The following is a 13,864-nucleotide window of genomic DNA, read 5'->3' as shown; positions in this document are numbered from 1 at the left end:
TACAAATGTTTTGTTTTGTTTTCTTTTTGCATCTGTTTTCTAAGGAATCACCTTCAGTGATCAATCAATTTTCTTGCAGGATGATCCTAGTTACAACTCTGGTCCATTTGGCAATCCTTCAACCCTTCAATCTAATAGAACTCTCACATCTGACGTTACTTCAAGTAGTTCTGGTATTTCTCCGTCGGTTCACGAATCCGTCGAGTACGACAATTCCGCTTTCAAATTAAATAGTAACGATCTAGGAATGGACCAGGATGGATACACATCAACTCTTAGAAGGTCATCACGAGAATATGATCGCCCTTCAAATATGCAACGGGCTATCAACGAAGCTGTTAATGAAGCTGGTCCATCAAATATGCATCGGCCGAACGTTGAATACGTCACACAAACTAGTGATTTCGATACAAGCAACACGAAAGGAGATGCACCGGACTACTATGTGTTAGAAAAGTAACGTGTTCAAATATAAATTAAAGTACCATATTATATATTGCCTTGCCAAGTAGATAGGCTGGTGTTTCTGAATTTCTACAAATCATTTTTTCTCATATCAGAAACATAGATATTAACCAAACAGCTGTTGAACAGTGTGCGTAAAAGATGGAATAAAATAGCCGTCATACACGATTACTAAAATAAGTGATTCATTAAAAAAATATTTGAAAATATTGCGAAATTTTGTAAATTATGCATTAACGAACCTTGAAGGTTGTTGTTGCAATATATTTGATCACAGATGGGATTATGTGCGGGAAACGTACATTTTGTGCTTTTGTTTACGATAGTGTAAACATACAATGTCTATACAAATAATATAAATTGCCAGGCGTGTAAAACTTAACAAAATTGGTTATTTCCATTGACAAGACTGTGGCAAAGTATGTATATAAGTGCTTTGATATTTGTTCATAACAAAATCATAAATCACAGCAAAGCGAACGGATATAGTGGCTCCTGGTTCGCCTGAGTTATGACTGGACTTGAAGTATTGAGATTCTTGTGCATTTATTGTAGTATTGTTATATCTATTAATAATGTGCAATGTTTTATTTGGTAATATTTGGTGCATATGTATGTCTTTTCGATGACAGTTCCACCGTTATATGCGAACGTCGTCATGGTAAAGGTCATTATATAAAAGGTATATATACAACATGTGATTTGATAAGCCCAAGCTAATCATTTCGCATCGATATACTGTATATTTGTATGTCATATACTTCCGTGTTCATAAAACGGATTTATGCAGATTGATTTATGCAGATTGTGCTGTGGGTAATAACCTGACTAGACGGCGGGAAATCCCATGTGTCCGGTCAGATTTTTATTCATCTATGGGATCATTCTATGTTTAATAAAATAATTGTACTTAATAGAGAACAAAATGTAACATTGAATAACATGTGAATCATTATATTAATCTTGAGGATCTTTATGGGTCAATAAAAACACGCGGAAGTCAATTTGTAAACGATAATTTTTTGCAACGTTATTTCACCAAAATAACGTAGTGCTTTTAGTAATTCAAACAAAAGAGCAAATGAAAACGATTTAAAAGCTTTATAACACATGTTCAAGATACACAAATATGTGTAATTGATGTACTAAATAAAAAAGAATTAGAAGCGTGTTATAATATGGTATATCTATATAAAATGTATATGTTTTTGTGGATCTTTATGGTTGAATAAAAACAGCGGAAGTCAGTATTTTGTCAATAAATTTTGCAGCTGCGTGATCGCGTATTCAGAAAATTATTCATCACATACAGTTTTAAAATAAGTTCTTGAATATATAATATGAACAAAGATCTGTAATACTAAACCAGTATAATGTACCCAATCATTATTGTATGACGGTAACATTCCGGCGTCAATGCAAAATGACCTACCAGTATGCTCAATTGGTGTTACATTTATTAATACTAGCAATTTCACTATACTTCAACCGGTTATATTGTTCGTGTTTTACAAAGATTTCCCTACGAATGGTTTTATTGCTTCATTAAGGACAAGAATCAAATTTGTTGACAGGCATTGTGCATTTATAAGAATTCGTGTAAATTTGTGGGTACATAATTTTGATCAGTGCTCATATACATAATTTAGTATTGAATGGCACTCTCATGAAAATGCTATGTAGTGTCACTGCATACGACGAACAATGAGTTTTTGCTTCAAAGGCAATTATCTGAATCAATAGCATGTACATACACTGAACACACGAATTACTTAGGTATTGATGTTTGAACAACAGAAAAATTTAAAACATATATATCCCTAATTGTAAGTAATTTATGAACTTAATTAATCAGATACTTTGGTAACAATGTGGCTAAAATATGAACACTAAATCATACCTATGTTTTAACATATTGGTCATAATTGACCAGAAAGAAGGGCTGTTTAAAATATATTACATTTGTACATGGATTGCTTACACACAATGCCAATGTGACAAGAGAACCAAGTTGACAATGAATCGTTAACTGTACACATTACCTGGAGATTGACCTGGTGGCATATTTTTTAATCATGCATGAACAATGTTAAAACATGGTCATGATATTGTCAATGTACACATTTTGAAAATGTTTCATCAAAATTGAGACATAAATGTGGCTTCTTAAGTTGTAACTGCACTTGGATAACAACTGGTGGCGTAGTGATTTTACGCACATGACACAGATTCAATTTGTTTCTAGATATTATTAACAACCTGACACATGTTTAATTCTGATTGATTCATAAATTAGACTCACATAGCAAGGTTTATCTCAGGTTTAACATTGTTACCTAGTTATTGCAAACATGTTTTTGCACTCCAACAGTGCCTATTTATTGTAAAAATAAACATTCTGACCTTGTTTCATCCACGTTGAGTCATAAATGTGGTTTCTAGAGTGGTAACAAGGTTAGTCTCATGCAAAGGTTAAGAATTTGAATTCAGTTTGCCGAAGTTTGCGAACAAAACTACATGTTCGCAACATTTATTCGCAAACTATGTGCTAAAAGCTAACAAAAATGTGACGAATATAGCGAGTACATTTGTTTTAACGTGGTTCACGTTTTTTTTATTTCTACATGCATCAAGTAAATAAAAAAACGCTGACGACTGTTGTCTTCTGCTTCGTCCAATGTAAAGGCATACAGTTATGCACTGGTTTAATGTCTGCATGCTCAATACCAATTATACTTAATTTATTCATGTTGTCAAAACTGTCCCAAACAAATATTGCATATTCTCGTATGCGATATAATCATATTTTATCTACAATAAGACAGACGGAAATACGGACGGACGGACATACGCATGACGTTACCATGAGATATTTGACAAGAACCGAGTATTCCAAATGAAAATTACCCAATCTAACATCATAGCGAATGAAAATGGCATAATATCCCACAGGATATAGTACGTCATTCACACATCATACCATGACAAACACGCAGACTATCGCAAAAACACTGCATATCGTCAAATACACACAGCACAACATCACAAACACACAGCATAGTTACTTTGAATGTGGTCGTTGGACTGCTCATCATTGAAATGCCCTGCAAAAACATCTCGACATGACATATTATATTTTTCATTTGTACTTCATAAACGCAACTTGTAATTGCAACTATTTACACATTGACAGTCTTAAAAACTCTTGTTTATTGTTTCAAACAACATACAGATAGAAAATAAAATACGCTTAGGATTTTATATAAAAAAACCAGTTAATTTGTGTGGAGATGCCATATGAATTAAAGATATTAATGGGCGCATTTAATTTAATAGGCCAGGTAAGGGGAAATGATTCGGCCATACAAAAACAGAAACGTTTTTTTAGTCATTCGCTACTCTATGATTTTACGACACATTCGAAGCTAAGCATGCGTTACTTTGCAGTTAACACTCGCATTAAAGTGTCACTAATGTTCACCATATTTGAAAATGGAAATGTAAGGCCTAAACGCTTTTTTATTTGTTAATTTGCAGTTTTAAACACAATAACAGTGCTAGAAGAACTATGAAAATAATTATCGATAAATTTATCAAATGATATGCTGTGAAAAAAAGTTAACTTAAAAAAGCCCGCTTGCATGCCTGCCCGTCTTTTTGACCGCCAACACACGCATCCATCGACAAACAAACACGACTTTATGGTACAGACGCTAGTTTTACGTATATATAATAACACGGTACTTATGTATTTATAATAACACGGTATTACAGCGAGTCAGATTCTTCTAATGTACAAAGCTTCCAACTGACTAATATATTAAATATATGTAAAATTTTCACCATCTCTGATCGAATTTTTATCAGTATGCTCACGCCTTTCCCGTACACAATTGTCAAATTTTAAATTCACGTTCACGGGTATATAGAAGGAAGTTTAAATCATGATCAAGTTACTATGCATAAACAATTCCCTGTTGTCGATTTTTATTCACGTACACGTTTAATGAGTAAATCCCCATAGGCAATAAGCCTCTATAGGCGGTCACCACTTATTAAGAATTTAGATACAAATTATCGAGTGAAAAGCGATAAACGGATAAACAAATGGTGGTATTTTATATCCCAACTTCATAAACAGGGCTATAAAACCACTAATATGTCAAAATATAGTTTCATAAAGTGCATATTTCGTTAAAATCAGAATACGACAGAAAAATAATTTATTTATCTCATCGATAGTATGGAACAATACAATACTAGAAAAGTATTTCCTGTGGTGCATTCTGGTATAGGGGGGAGTCACGAAAGCCGTTAGAATTAGCGATATTATACGATTTTTTATATGTGTTAAATTGTAATATATTGATAAAATATGTTGCAATAACACAAAATAGGCAAGAAAATTTATACATTGAAGACGAATTTCATAAAATGCAGTAAAGACAAATTAGCGCCCGAGCCGATTGTGACGAAGATATTTCGTACATATTTTCCTACAATGACAGAAGCATTCGTCTTTTTATTAGGATCACAGTTAGTGTTCCTGTGTCGTATGAATATATTATCGTTGCAGGAATTTTAAATGAACCATTAAACTCAATTGAGATTCACTTATTGCATGCATGATATACATGCTGGCAAATTCGACTGTACAGACATTTTCGATTTCAGAATGAATAATCTGGCTTATTTCGCATTTTTTGACTCATGTTTGTCTCATATTTTATTTAATTTATGTTGAAAAATATATATAATAAGTGTTTACACATTTTATATAAATTCTTAAATATTTGACAAAATCGTATAATCTCGCTTTAACAGTTCAGCAGCGTCCCTCACACTACTTTAGGGGAAGGGGTCCGCAGCCCTTAGGAGGGGGGAATCTTTTTGTAAATGGGGGAATTTTTATATAAAAACAATACGTTTTACAACTGTGTTTTACTGTTATAAACATATATTTCTATATATGGGACTATCTATAGGACAAAAGAGTGGACTTTAACTCAATCTATATAACAGTAATCGAATTTAAATGTGGGTCAGTAGGTAGGCTTTTTTTCTTACCACAACACTTAATTGAATATTTAACTCAACGAGAATGTCATTATTTTCAGGTATCGTCATTATTTTAAGGTATCAGCAGTGTGAAATGCATGACGACATAGTACTAACTTTCAGATATAGTTCTTAACAAGAAGATGTTTGATCCAGATTGTCTTTATCTGTAAATTATTGTACAAATAAATATTCTTTGAAAACTAAAGACTGCATTTTGAATAAAGCATTATTGACTAGAATAAATGTAAATGAAACAAAACATTAACAAAAATAACAGTTCTGAACGATTCAGACGCTTTCTGCAGTTGCGTAAATTTCGGACATAAAATTCGGACGCGGATTTTGTAACAGGAAAGCTTTTGTCTTTATCTGTAAATTACTGTACAAATAAATATTCTATGAAAACTAAAGACTGCATTTGAATAAAGCATTTATTGATTAGAATAAATGTAAATGGAACAAAACATTAACAAAAATAACAGTTCTGAACGATTCAGACGCTTTCCGCAGTTGCGTAAATTTCGGACATTAAATTCGGATGCGGATTTCATAACAGAAAAAACGTTTGAGTCGGCGGTTAAAAAACAGGGTCGGTTGGGTAACCGGAAACAAGACTGCATTTTTGTTAGCCTATATTGGACAAAGCGATATAACGGGCCGTGATATATTGAAGTCAATTTGCAACTATAAATCAGCGATTTTTTTTGATTTTTTTTTTACATTTTCTGAGGGGAAAAAAACCCAGTTTTTTTGGGGGAAAAAATATACTTTTCAGGTGGGGGACTGCAGCCGAAATTCGGCGGCAGATTTGATAGATTGAGGGCCCTGAGTTGAATGGATTTTTGTATGTAAGGTATGTTAGCAATACAATAAAGATGAAGGTTAACATTGGTCAACAAGAATAGCATGTGTACAAATAAGGAAATAATAATAATAATCATCATCATCAGCAGCGGCAGCAGCAGGATCACCATCAACAGCAGCGGGATCATTATAATCATAAATATCATCGTCATAATCATCAACATCATCATCACTTGAATAGTCCTATTCGTAATGTAATGCATCGTTAACATAGAAAAGGTCATTAAAAGTAATAAATCAATATCATGTTAAAAATGATTCAACGATATCACAGCCGTTAATCACGGGCGCCACCTCTTTATTCCAATGAATTGATAAATGAGCAAATGCTAATTCCGAGGTGGCGCTAAGGACCGGTCGTTTTGAAATTTCATGAATTATTCTACAGAGTGAAAAGGTTGTATATGTGTGTTTTTTCAACATATTTCGCATTATTTTGAATATCGGGCAATGCAGTACGATTCAGCGAAGATGTATCCATCCACACATGTACAGAAACAAACACTCACAAGCCATTTATAAACGTGATGACCTTTATAAATTGTGACATGGAGAAATTTTTAACAGAAAATCGATGTATTTTTCCTTTATGACGAGCAAATTGCCATCCAATGAAATCGATAACAGCATCAAACAATTTCTTTTAGCATGTATTACTTGTTCCATGCACAAAAATATTCTTGTCGATCTTATAGATCATTTGGTATTTTTCCAACAAAGATGGAGCCAATGCCAAGGAGGTTGCTCTATTGACTGGAGTTGGCGCCGACGCACATTTTCAACTATTTTAATTTTTGATGCCGACCATACACTTTTTGTGTCGTATTCCAGGTTGAGTGTTCGATCTTTTGTCCTTAATTCGACAATAATGAAATATAATCAAAAAGTAAAGTCTACATGATTTTGACGTAACATTTGTTTCAAAGAGAATTTGAAAGTTTCTGTCATTGAATATACTATTAACTGGAAAGGAACCTGTATATAATTTTTAAAAAAGTTAACAATTAAGACCGGAGCTATCATAATTTTTTGCAGATGTTTGTATGAACAAACGACATATTTTAGCCTATTTAACTTTAATTGATCTTTAAGTTTTAGTGAATTAAGCAATATGAATAGGTGACAAAACTCATCGTTTCAAGATGTAACATCTTTCAATTATTTTATGAATTATGTTACTGTATAAACACACTTGATGTAGAAAAAAATAATGTTGATAATTTAACTATTGGATTTATTGAATATTACATATTTTGGGTTGATATCGTACACTATGTTTTTCAGGTTATTGACTTCTTAGTTTAGTTGGTCACTTATACATTTACATATTTACATTTTTATAGAATGTGTATATGTTCTGTATAGATTTGGATTAAAGTATTTACGTTGAAAAATAAAAATAAAATAATAACAAATGAAAAAGGAACAGTATCTATCAAATGTAAGTCATGTGATGATTTATATATCGTTCATTGGCACCATCTCCTGTCATTAGCGCCACCTCCTTGGCATAGGCTCCATCTGTTTTGGAACAATTAAAAACTATTTATTAAATCTGAAAAAGCCAATGTTTTTACACGCAGCAGCTAGTATATATTGAACGTAATCTTTTGATGTCGATCGCGAATTAATCGGGTGGAAATGTGCCCGTCACACAGGCAAAAGAAATCGATTTGCTTTCAAAGGTCCTCGCGTTTTCAAATGGGTTGTGATTATTTGTTTCTGTACATTGACGGATGAACTAATCTTCGCTGAATCGCACTAAATTGCCCGATTTTTTAAATAATGCGAAATATGTTGGAAAAATATAGAAAACCCACTCACCCTGAAGAATTATCCGTGAATTTGCAAAACATCCGGTCCTAACCGCCACCTCGGAAGTAGAATTGGCTCATTTAATAATGCATCGAAAAAGAGGTGGCGCCCATGATAAACGGCCGTGACTATAAGTCGTATTCATATATCATAAACATTGTCATAGCCGTTCATCGCAATTTTCAATGCCACTGCGATATTTTACACACGGGTCTTGGTGACCTCGTTTGAGAACGTGTCCGAAGATATATATATATACATTTATGTTTTATATTCCATTACATTTTATGACAAACATAAATTATTCATCATCTAACCATTTAGAATAAAAACAAACACATTTGTTTAGGTGTCATGACAAGCAGGGTATTTTATTTCTTGAAACACACGCACGGAGTGGGTGTTTGTATCTGACAGGGCTTTCTACACATAAATGCAAGAAACAAATCTTCTGACGATCGAATGTGTTCAATGACCAACAGATATCGACCCCAATGGCACCGCTCAGTTGAAGAGTCTCGAGACGTCAGTAAACGTTGCGACATCCTTCTCATATATTTAAGAACTGAAACGATACTAAAACCATTCTGTAGAACACGTCGTTATACGTTTCATTAAACATGCACATGCGTTACATGTGAATAATTGAATATTATTAATACCCTTCAGACGTCAAGCCTAAACTCAAAATCATACAATTGCACAATTTAACTACACAATTCAAAATCACAAGCCCAACCAAGGACGCCACGGCCCTAACAACCGCCCGTCCGCCGCCGATGCCCAAAGCGCACCGAGGACGCCCCCTATTCTCATCCACAACGCCTATTTGCGAAAAGTACATAACGTGAAGCATTAGTTTTGATAAAAACAGCTGCGATAATTACAAGATTTATTCATTACCATCAATTAAGAGAAGTGCACATGACTTTTCACGTACACCCCAAACAATAATCGGTGGTTACGAACGATTCAGGTGTAACCGCGAGCGGGATACGCAACTCTATTGCTCATTTTTCATTTTTCTTTTAATGGCAGGGGGACGTATGAGGACCCATGTCTCAAGACCGGTGTATAGGTGCCTTCATCACCTCCTGAAACCTCTAATTTTAGAGAAATCTACAAATAATCAGCTGTTACTATATCGTAAACGTTAAGTAATCTTTTTAGAAAACCATGTAAATCTAATGGTAAAATGTCCGGAACCAATGCCCCTTTCTATCTCAAGTCAGTCATCCGTCTTCTCTCATAAAACTCACTGAAACACATAAAACATAATATTAACATCAACACACAAACAGAGCATAACTAAATAAAACGATTTAAATCAAGTCTTCGCTCTACCCTGCTTGCCTGTCGAATGACTAAACCTACAAATCTGTGCACGAGGAAATCTTGATTTCCGCACCATTGGACATATATCACCTTCAAAAACCTGTATAACCAGTTTATTCATTCACACAACGATAATAAATACATATATATTTGCCTCGTGTGCAGATAAACGGTCTAAACAAATGGGTTTGTTTTGCATTTTGGAGTGAAAAAGGAAATATAATTTTGCTGAGCTGATTGAGGTAAGGCATTTTACATATGTAAAGTAAAGTAATTAACATTACAGAGAACAAACTTTAAAAGTAATAGGCGTTTGCTTAACTTGGATTGCGAATAAAAAAGTGAGTTCGGAGTTATTTACGCTGTTTCTCTACTAATCAGCTATATCAATACGTGATGTTTCAGGATATTAAATATATTTATCATGTGTGTATGTTGAACATAAGAGCATGACACTAAAACTAAAAACTTTCAAATATGACACAAACATAAATCATTAAAGAAAATTGTTTATGTTTATCGTATGGCAAACTACGTAAGTTTTCCAGTTGCCATACAATAATTTAGACCCTCACACTTAATGACTAACTCATTACTAGGCAGAGATTAGAAATTAATACACAAAATAGGATAGTTGGATGGTCCTCCGAAGTTCGCAAAATTTTGAAACAATCATGATATACAGATGAATGGTTATTTCCTGAGTCTGAAATTATTGATCCCTTTATTACTGTTGAGAATAGGGATCAGTATATAATCTGAGTTGAGAGATAATGTGGATTTATCAACCTTATTACTAGTTAACAAAGAACTCAACCCTTTATGTAAAAGTCTCTGTATTTGGATGTAATCGACAATACAACACATAGAACTATCATGGCTATCATACGTCTATTGGCACATAAGTTATTGATTGAAACTGGCCGACATTATAACAATAGCAGACACGAAAGAAAGTGCACTTTATTTATTCTTAACGACTAAGAAGACCAGTATCAATTTATACTTAAACGTCCGTTTTATTTAGAAGAAATACAAAAAAATCAACGAACTTCAAAGTAACATCAAGTATACAGAATTTATGTAAACGTTTTAATAGTAATAATAAAGAGACCCTATGGAAGTTAGTTATTTACTGTATAACATGCTTTAAGAAAAGAAATAATTATATGTTTCTTTAAATCATTCATTATTGTTATTTATGCAGACTTAACAATGAAATGAATTTACTTGATATTGCATGTTATCACTGATTTCTGTAAACAGATACAGTTTATTCTGATACGCTGTAAAATGATGCTTAAATGAATAAATTGTGTTCGTTTTATGTTGTGGTTAAGTAATACACGAATATGATTGCACTATTCGGTCGATATTGCCGCTTACTTCATACGGACAAGATACAAATTCTGGCGTCCGTTGACAACTCTAATTACAACATTTCAACGGAATCAATATTTGATACTTTTATAAATGAAAGGTTCGTAAAAACACAGACCGAGCTACGGGATATGAAATTCCTTTACATCCGTTTAAAAAAGTTGAACAAGATGTTTGTCACATATTTTGTGTCCGAGCTTCATTACCACGATAAAAAATGACATTCTCTGGTATTAACTATCACGGGTCTTTGAAATTGCGATTTTTCATACATCAAACTGGTGATAAGATAGAACATGATGTTATTACAACAAGATTTAATTGATACGTTAAAGAATTTACATTTAATCATAGCTTGAAAGAAGTTTGTGCTTTGAAATATTTTATTTGTATGATGTGGTGACTGCCAATGTTAATCTTTTAAAAAAGTTTAAAATATAGCATATTACTCTATGGTCTTTTTTTTTAATAAGCTCAAGCTAACTAATTAAAACAATCAACAATAATTTATGAACAAAATACTGTTTCAGTTTCAAAATACACGCACGTTCGAAATGAGTATAGACATTCTTGTAAAGTTGGTTGTAGAGTATGGACAGTTATTTCATATAATAATTATTAGACAGATACAGCAGAAAAATCGATTGAGAAGGTTCGGTATTATATTTTTATTAGAGAGACGTAACTGTGTCCCGTGTGTGTTTTAACATCAATGTCAAAAAGAAATTAAATGTTATAAACAAAGAAAAGGATAAGAGTGCAATAGAAATATTCTAAACATCACGTAGCATTTATAGTTGGCCTAAAATTTCCTGAAATCTGACATCTGATGGCATTTCTTAGGCATGGCTTCCTTTTATGTTATAATGATTGCAAATACATTTTTTTTTAATTCTGGAGGGGATGTCACCCTCTGGGAGGCTTGATGACCCTGTAATTAGATCAAAAGGTCAATGAGTGCATTTTGCTTTAAAAAATGAGGTAACATTGTAAAATATCAGATTCTATTACTGATTTTACTCCTGAACAGACTTATATTTGATGCTTGAGGGGTTATCTCATTTTTTAACTGATTTTGGCTTTTTATAAGTAGGTCAAAGGTCATCAAGTGCACTTTTATAACCCGTATGGAACTTAAATTGCAGTGTAGGTTGAAACCAACCAAAGATCTATGTTTTATATATGTATAAGTAACTTTTCAATGAGAGATGGAGACTTTGATGATGAAAAGAGTATTTCTCTGTTTTATCTTAAGTGAATGTTCCTAACTTTGTAAATTACGTTACCTAAATTAAAAGAAAACAATGTTCATTTTTAGACTTCATATAATTATTGCGTTTTATAATATAACAACTTTTTATAATAAGAACCATAATTATTTTTGCATTATCCTTTCAATACAATTACGAGACTTGAAACAATGAAAGTATAGTTACAAGTAAACATGTGTGATCTACGTTACAGACTTAATATATATATATATATATATATATATATATATATATATATATATATATATATTGTTTAATATGCATATTATGCTTCATACTATTTTAAATAAAAGATTGTAGCTAAAATAGTATACTGATACTAATGAAGTTCTTAATACTGTATGTTCTATAATGTCATAATTATGCAAGATACGTTATTTCATCAAATTAGTATTAATTGTAATAGATATGAATAATGTAAAACAGGAAATTATTTTACCAAAAACAGTGATCTATTTAGTAATATATTTCAAAATCTTGAAGTACCAGTTATAATATAAAACGAACATTCATCTGACTTCAATGCACATTATGACCAAGTACTGAATCATCATGCTGAAGATAATGTCGGTCCTGTGTGATAATTGACTTAACATACGTTACATAAATTCACAGTTTTGTTCCAAAACACGAATTACTATGGCAGTATATGTATCTCCTTATCTTTTATTGTTTACAATAATTATCTAGGGTTTAAACAGCCATTCGCTTCACATGCGCATTAAAACAAGCATCCTTGGTCAGATCAATAGCACTTACATCGTGCTGTACTACAATTGGTTTGATAGCCACATGATACTCACTGAACACATGCTGCAGGGACCTTTGGTTTCCTCATCCATACCGGTTTCAATGAATTTTCTCCAAGTTTCCATGCGCCAGTATCAAGAGGATCATCAGGTTGAAAATAAAATCCTTATCTGTGGCATTTAGCCATATTTTTAACCAGGTTTTCCGAAGGAAAAAACTGGTTATTAGATTGGCGAATGCGGGCGGGCTGGCTGGCTGGCGGGCTGGCTGGCTGGCGGGCTGGCTGGCTGGCTGGCGGGCTGGCGGGCTGGCGGAATAAGCTTGTCCGGGCCATAACTATGTCGTTCATTGTCAGATTTTAAAATCATTTGGCACATTTGTTCACCATCATTGGACGGTGTGTCGCCCGAAATAATTACGTCGATATCTCCAAGGTCAAGGTCACACTTTGAGTTCAAAGGTCAAAAATGGCCATAAATGAGCTTGTCCGAGCCATAACTATGTCGTTCATCGTCAGATTTTAAAATCATTTGGCACATTTGTTCACCATCATTGGACGGTGTGTCGCGCGAAATAATTACGTCGATATCTCCAAGGTCAAGGTCACACTTTGAGTTCAAAGGTCAAAAATGGCCATAAATGAGCTTGTCCTGGCCATAACTATGTCATTCATTGTGAGATTTTAAAATCATTTGATCACCATCATGGGACGGTGTGTCCCACGAAAGAATCACGTCAATATCTCCAATGTCAAGGTCGCCACGACTAAAAATAGATTTAAAAAAAAAAAAACTTACAAAGGGGGTTAATTTTTTTTGGTCATTTCAAAAGTTCAGTTTGAGTTTTCTCCCTTTATCAGATTTTTTTTTCACAATGAAAACCTGGTTTTGTGACAATTTTGTCCCTTGTTGCCTGATAATTTG

General features: G+C 33.2%; 1 protein-coding gene across 7 annotated transcripts in view; it reads left to right on the top strand.

Moving 5' to 3' along the window:
- Positions 1 to 13,864, top strand: part of LOC127881674 (uncharacterized) — a 47,829-nt gene that overhangs the window by 18,449 nt on the left and 15,516 nt on the right. For 3 of the 7 annotated variants that reach the window (XM_052429778.1, XM_052429777.1, XM_052429779.1), the window contains one exon: positions 80 to 1,712. The exons of 3 other annotated variants lie outside the window; for them this stretch is intronic. In XM_052429778.1, the coding sequence (XP_052285738.1) occupies positions 80 to 460 (381 nt within the window). In that variant the 3' untranslated portion in view covers positions 461 to 1,712. Of the gene's footprint in view, positions 1 to 79; positions 1,713 to 9,611; positions 9,783 to 13,864 lie in introns of those variants that run through there. One more of the 7 variants, XM_052429773.1, reaches the window with a different exon arrangement.

Source organism: Dreissena polymorpha, chromosome 5 (assembly GCF_020536995.1).
Source record: "Dreissena polymorpha isolate Duluth1 chromosome 5, UMN_Dpol_1.0, whole genome shotgun sequence".
In the NCBI taxonomy this organism is placed as follows: Eukaryota; Metazoa; Mollusca; class Bivalvia; order Myida; family Dreissenidae; genus Dreissena; species Dreissena polymorpha.
Note: the sequence above shows the minus strand (reverse complement) of the source record. Positions and strands in the feature narration are given on the sequence as shown.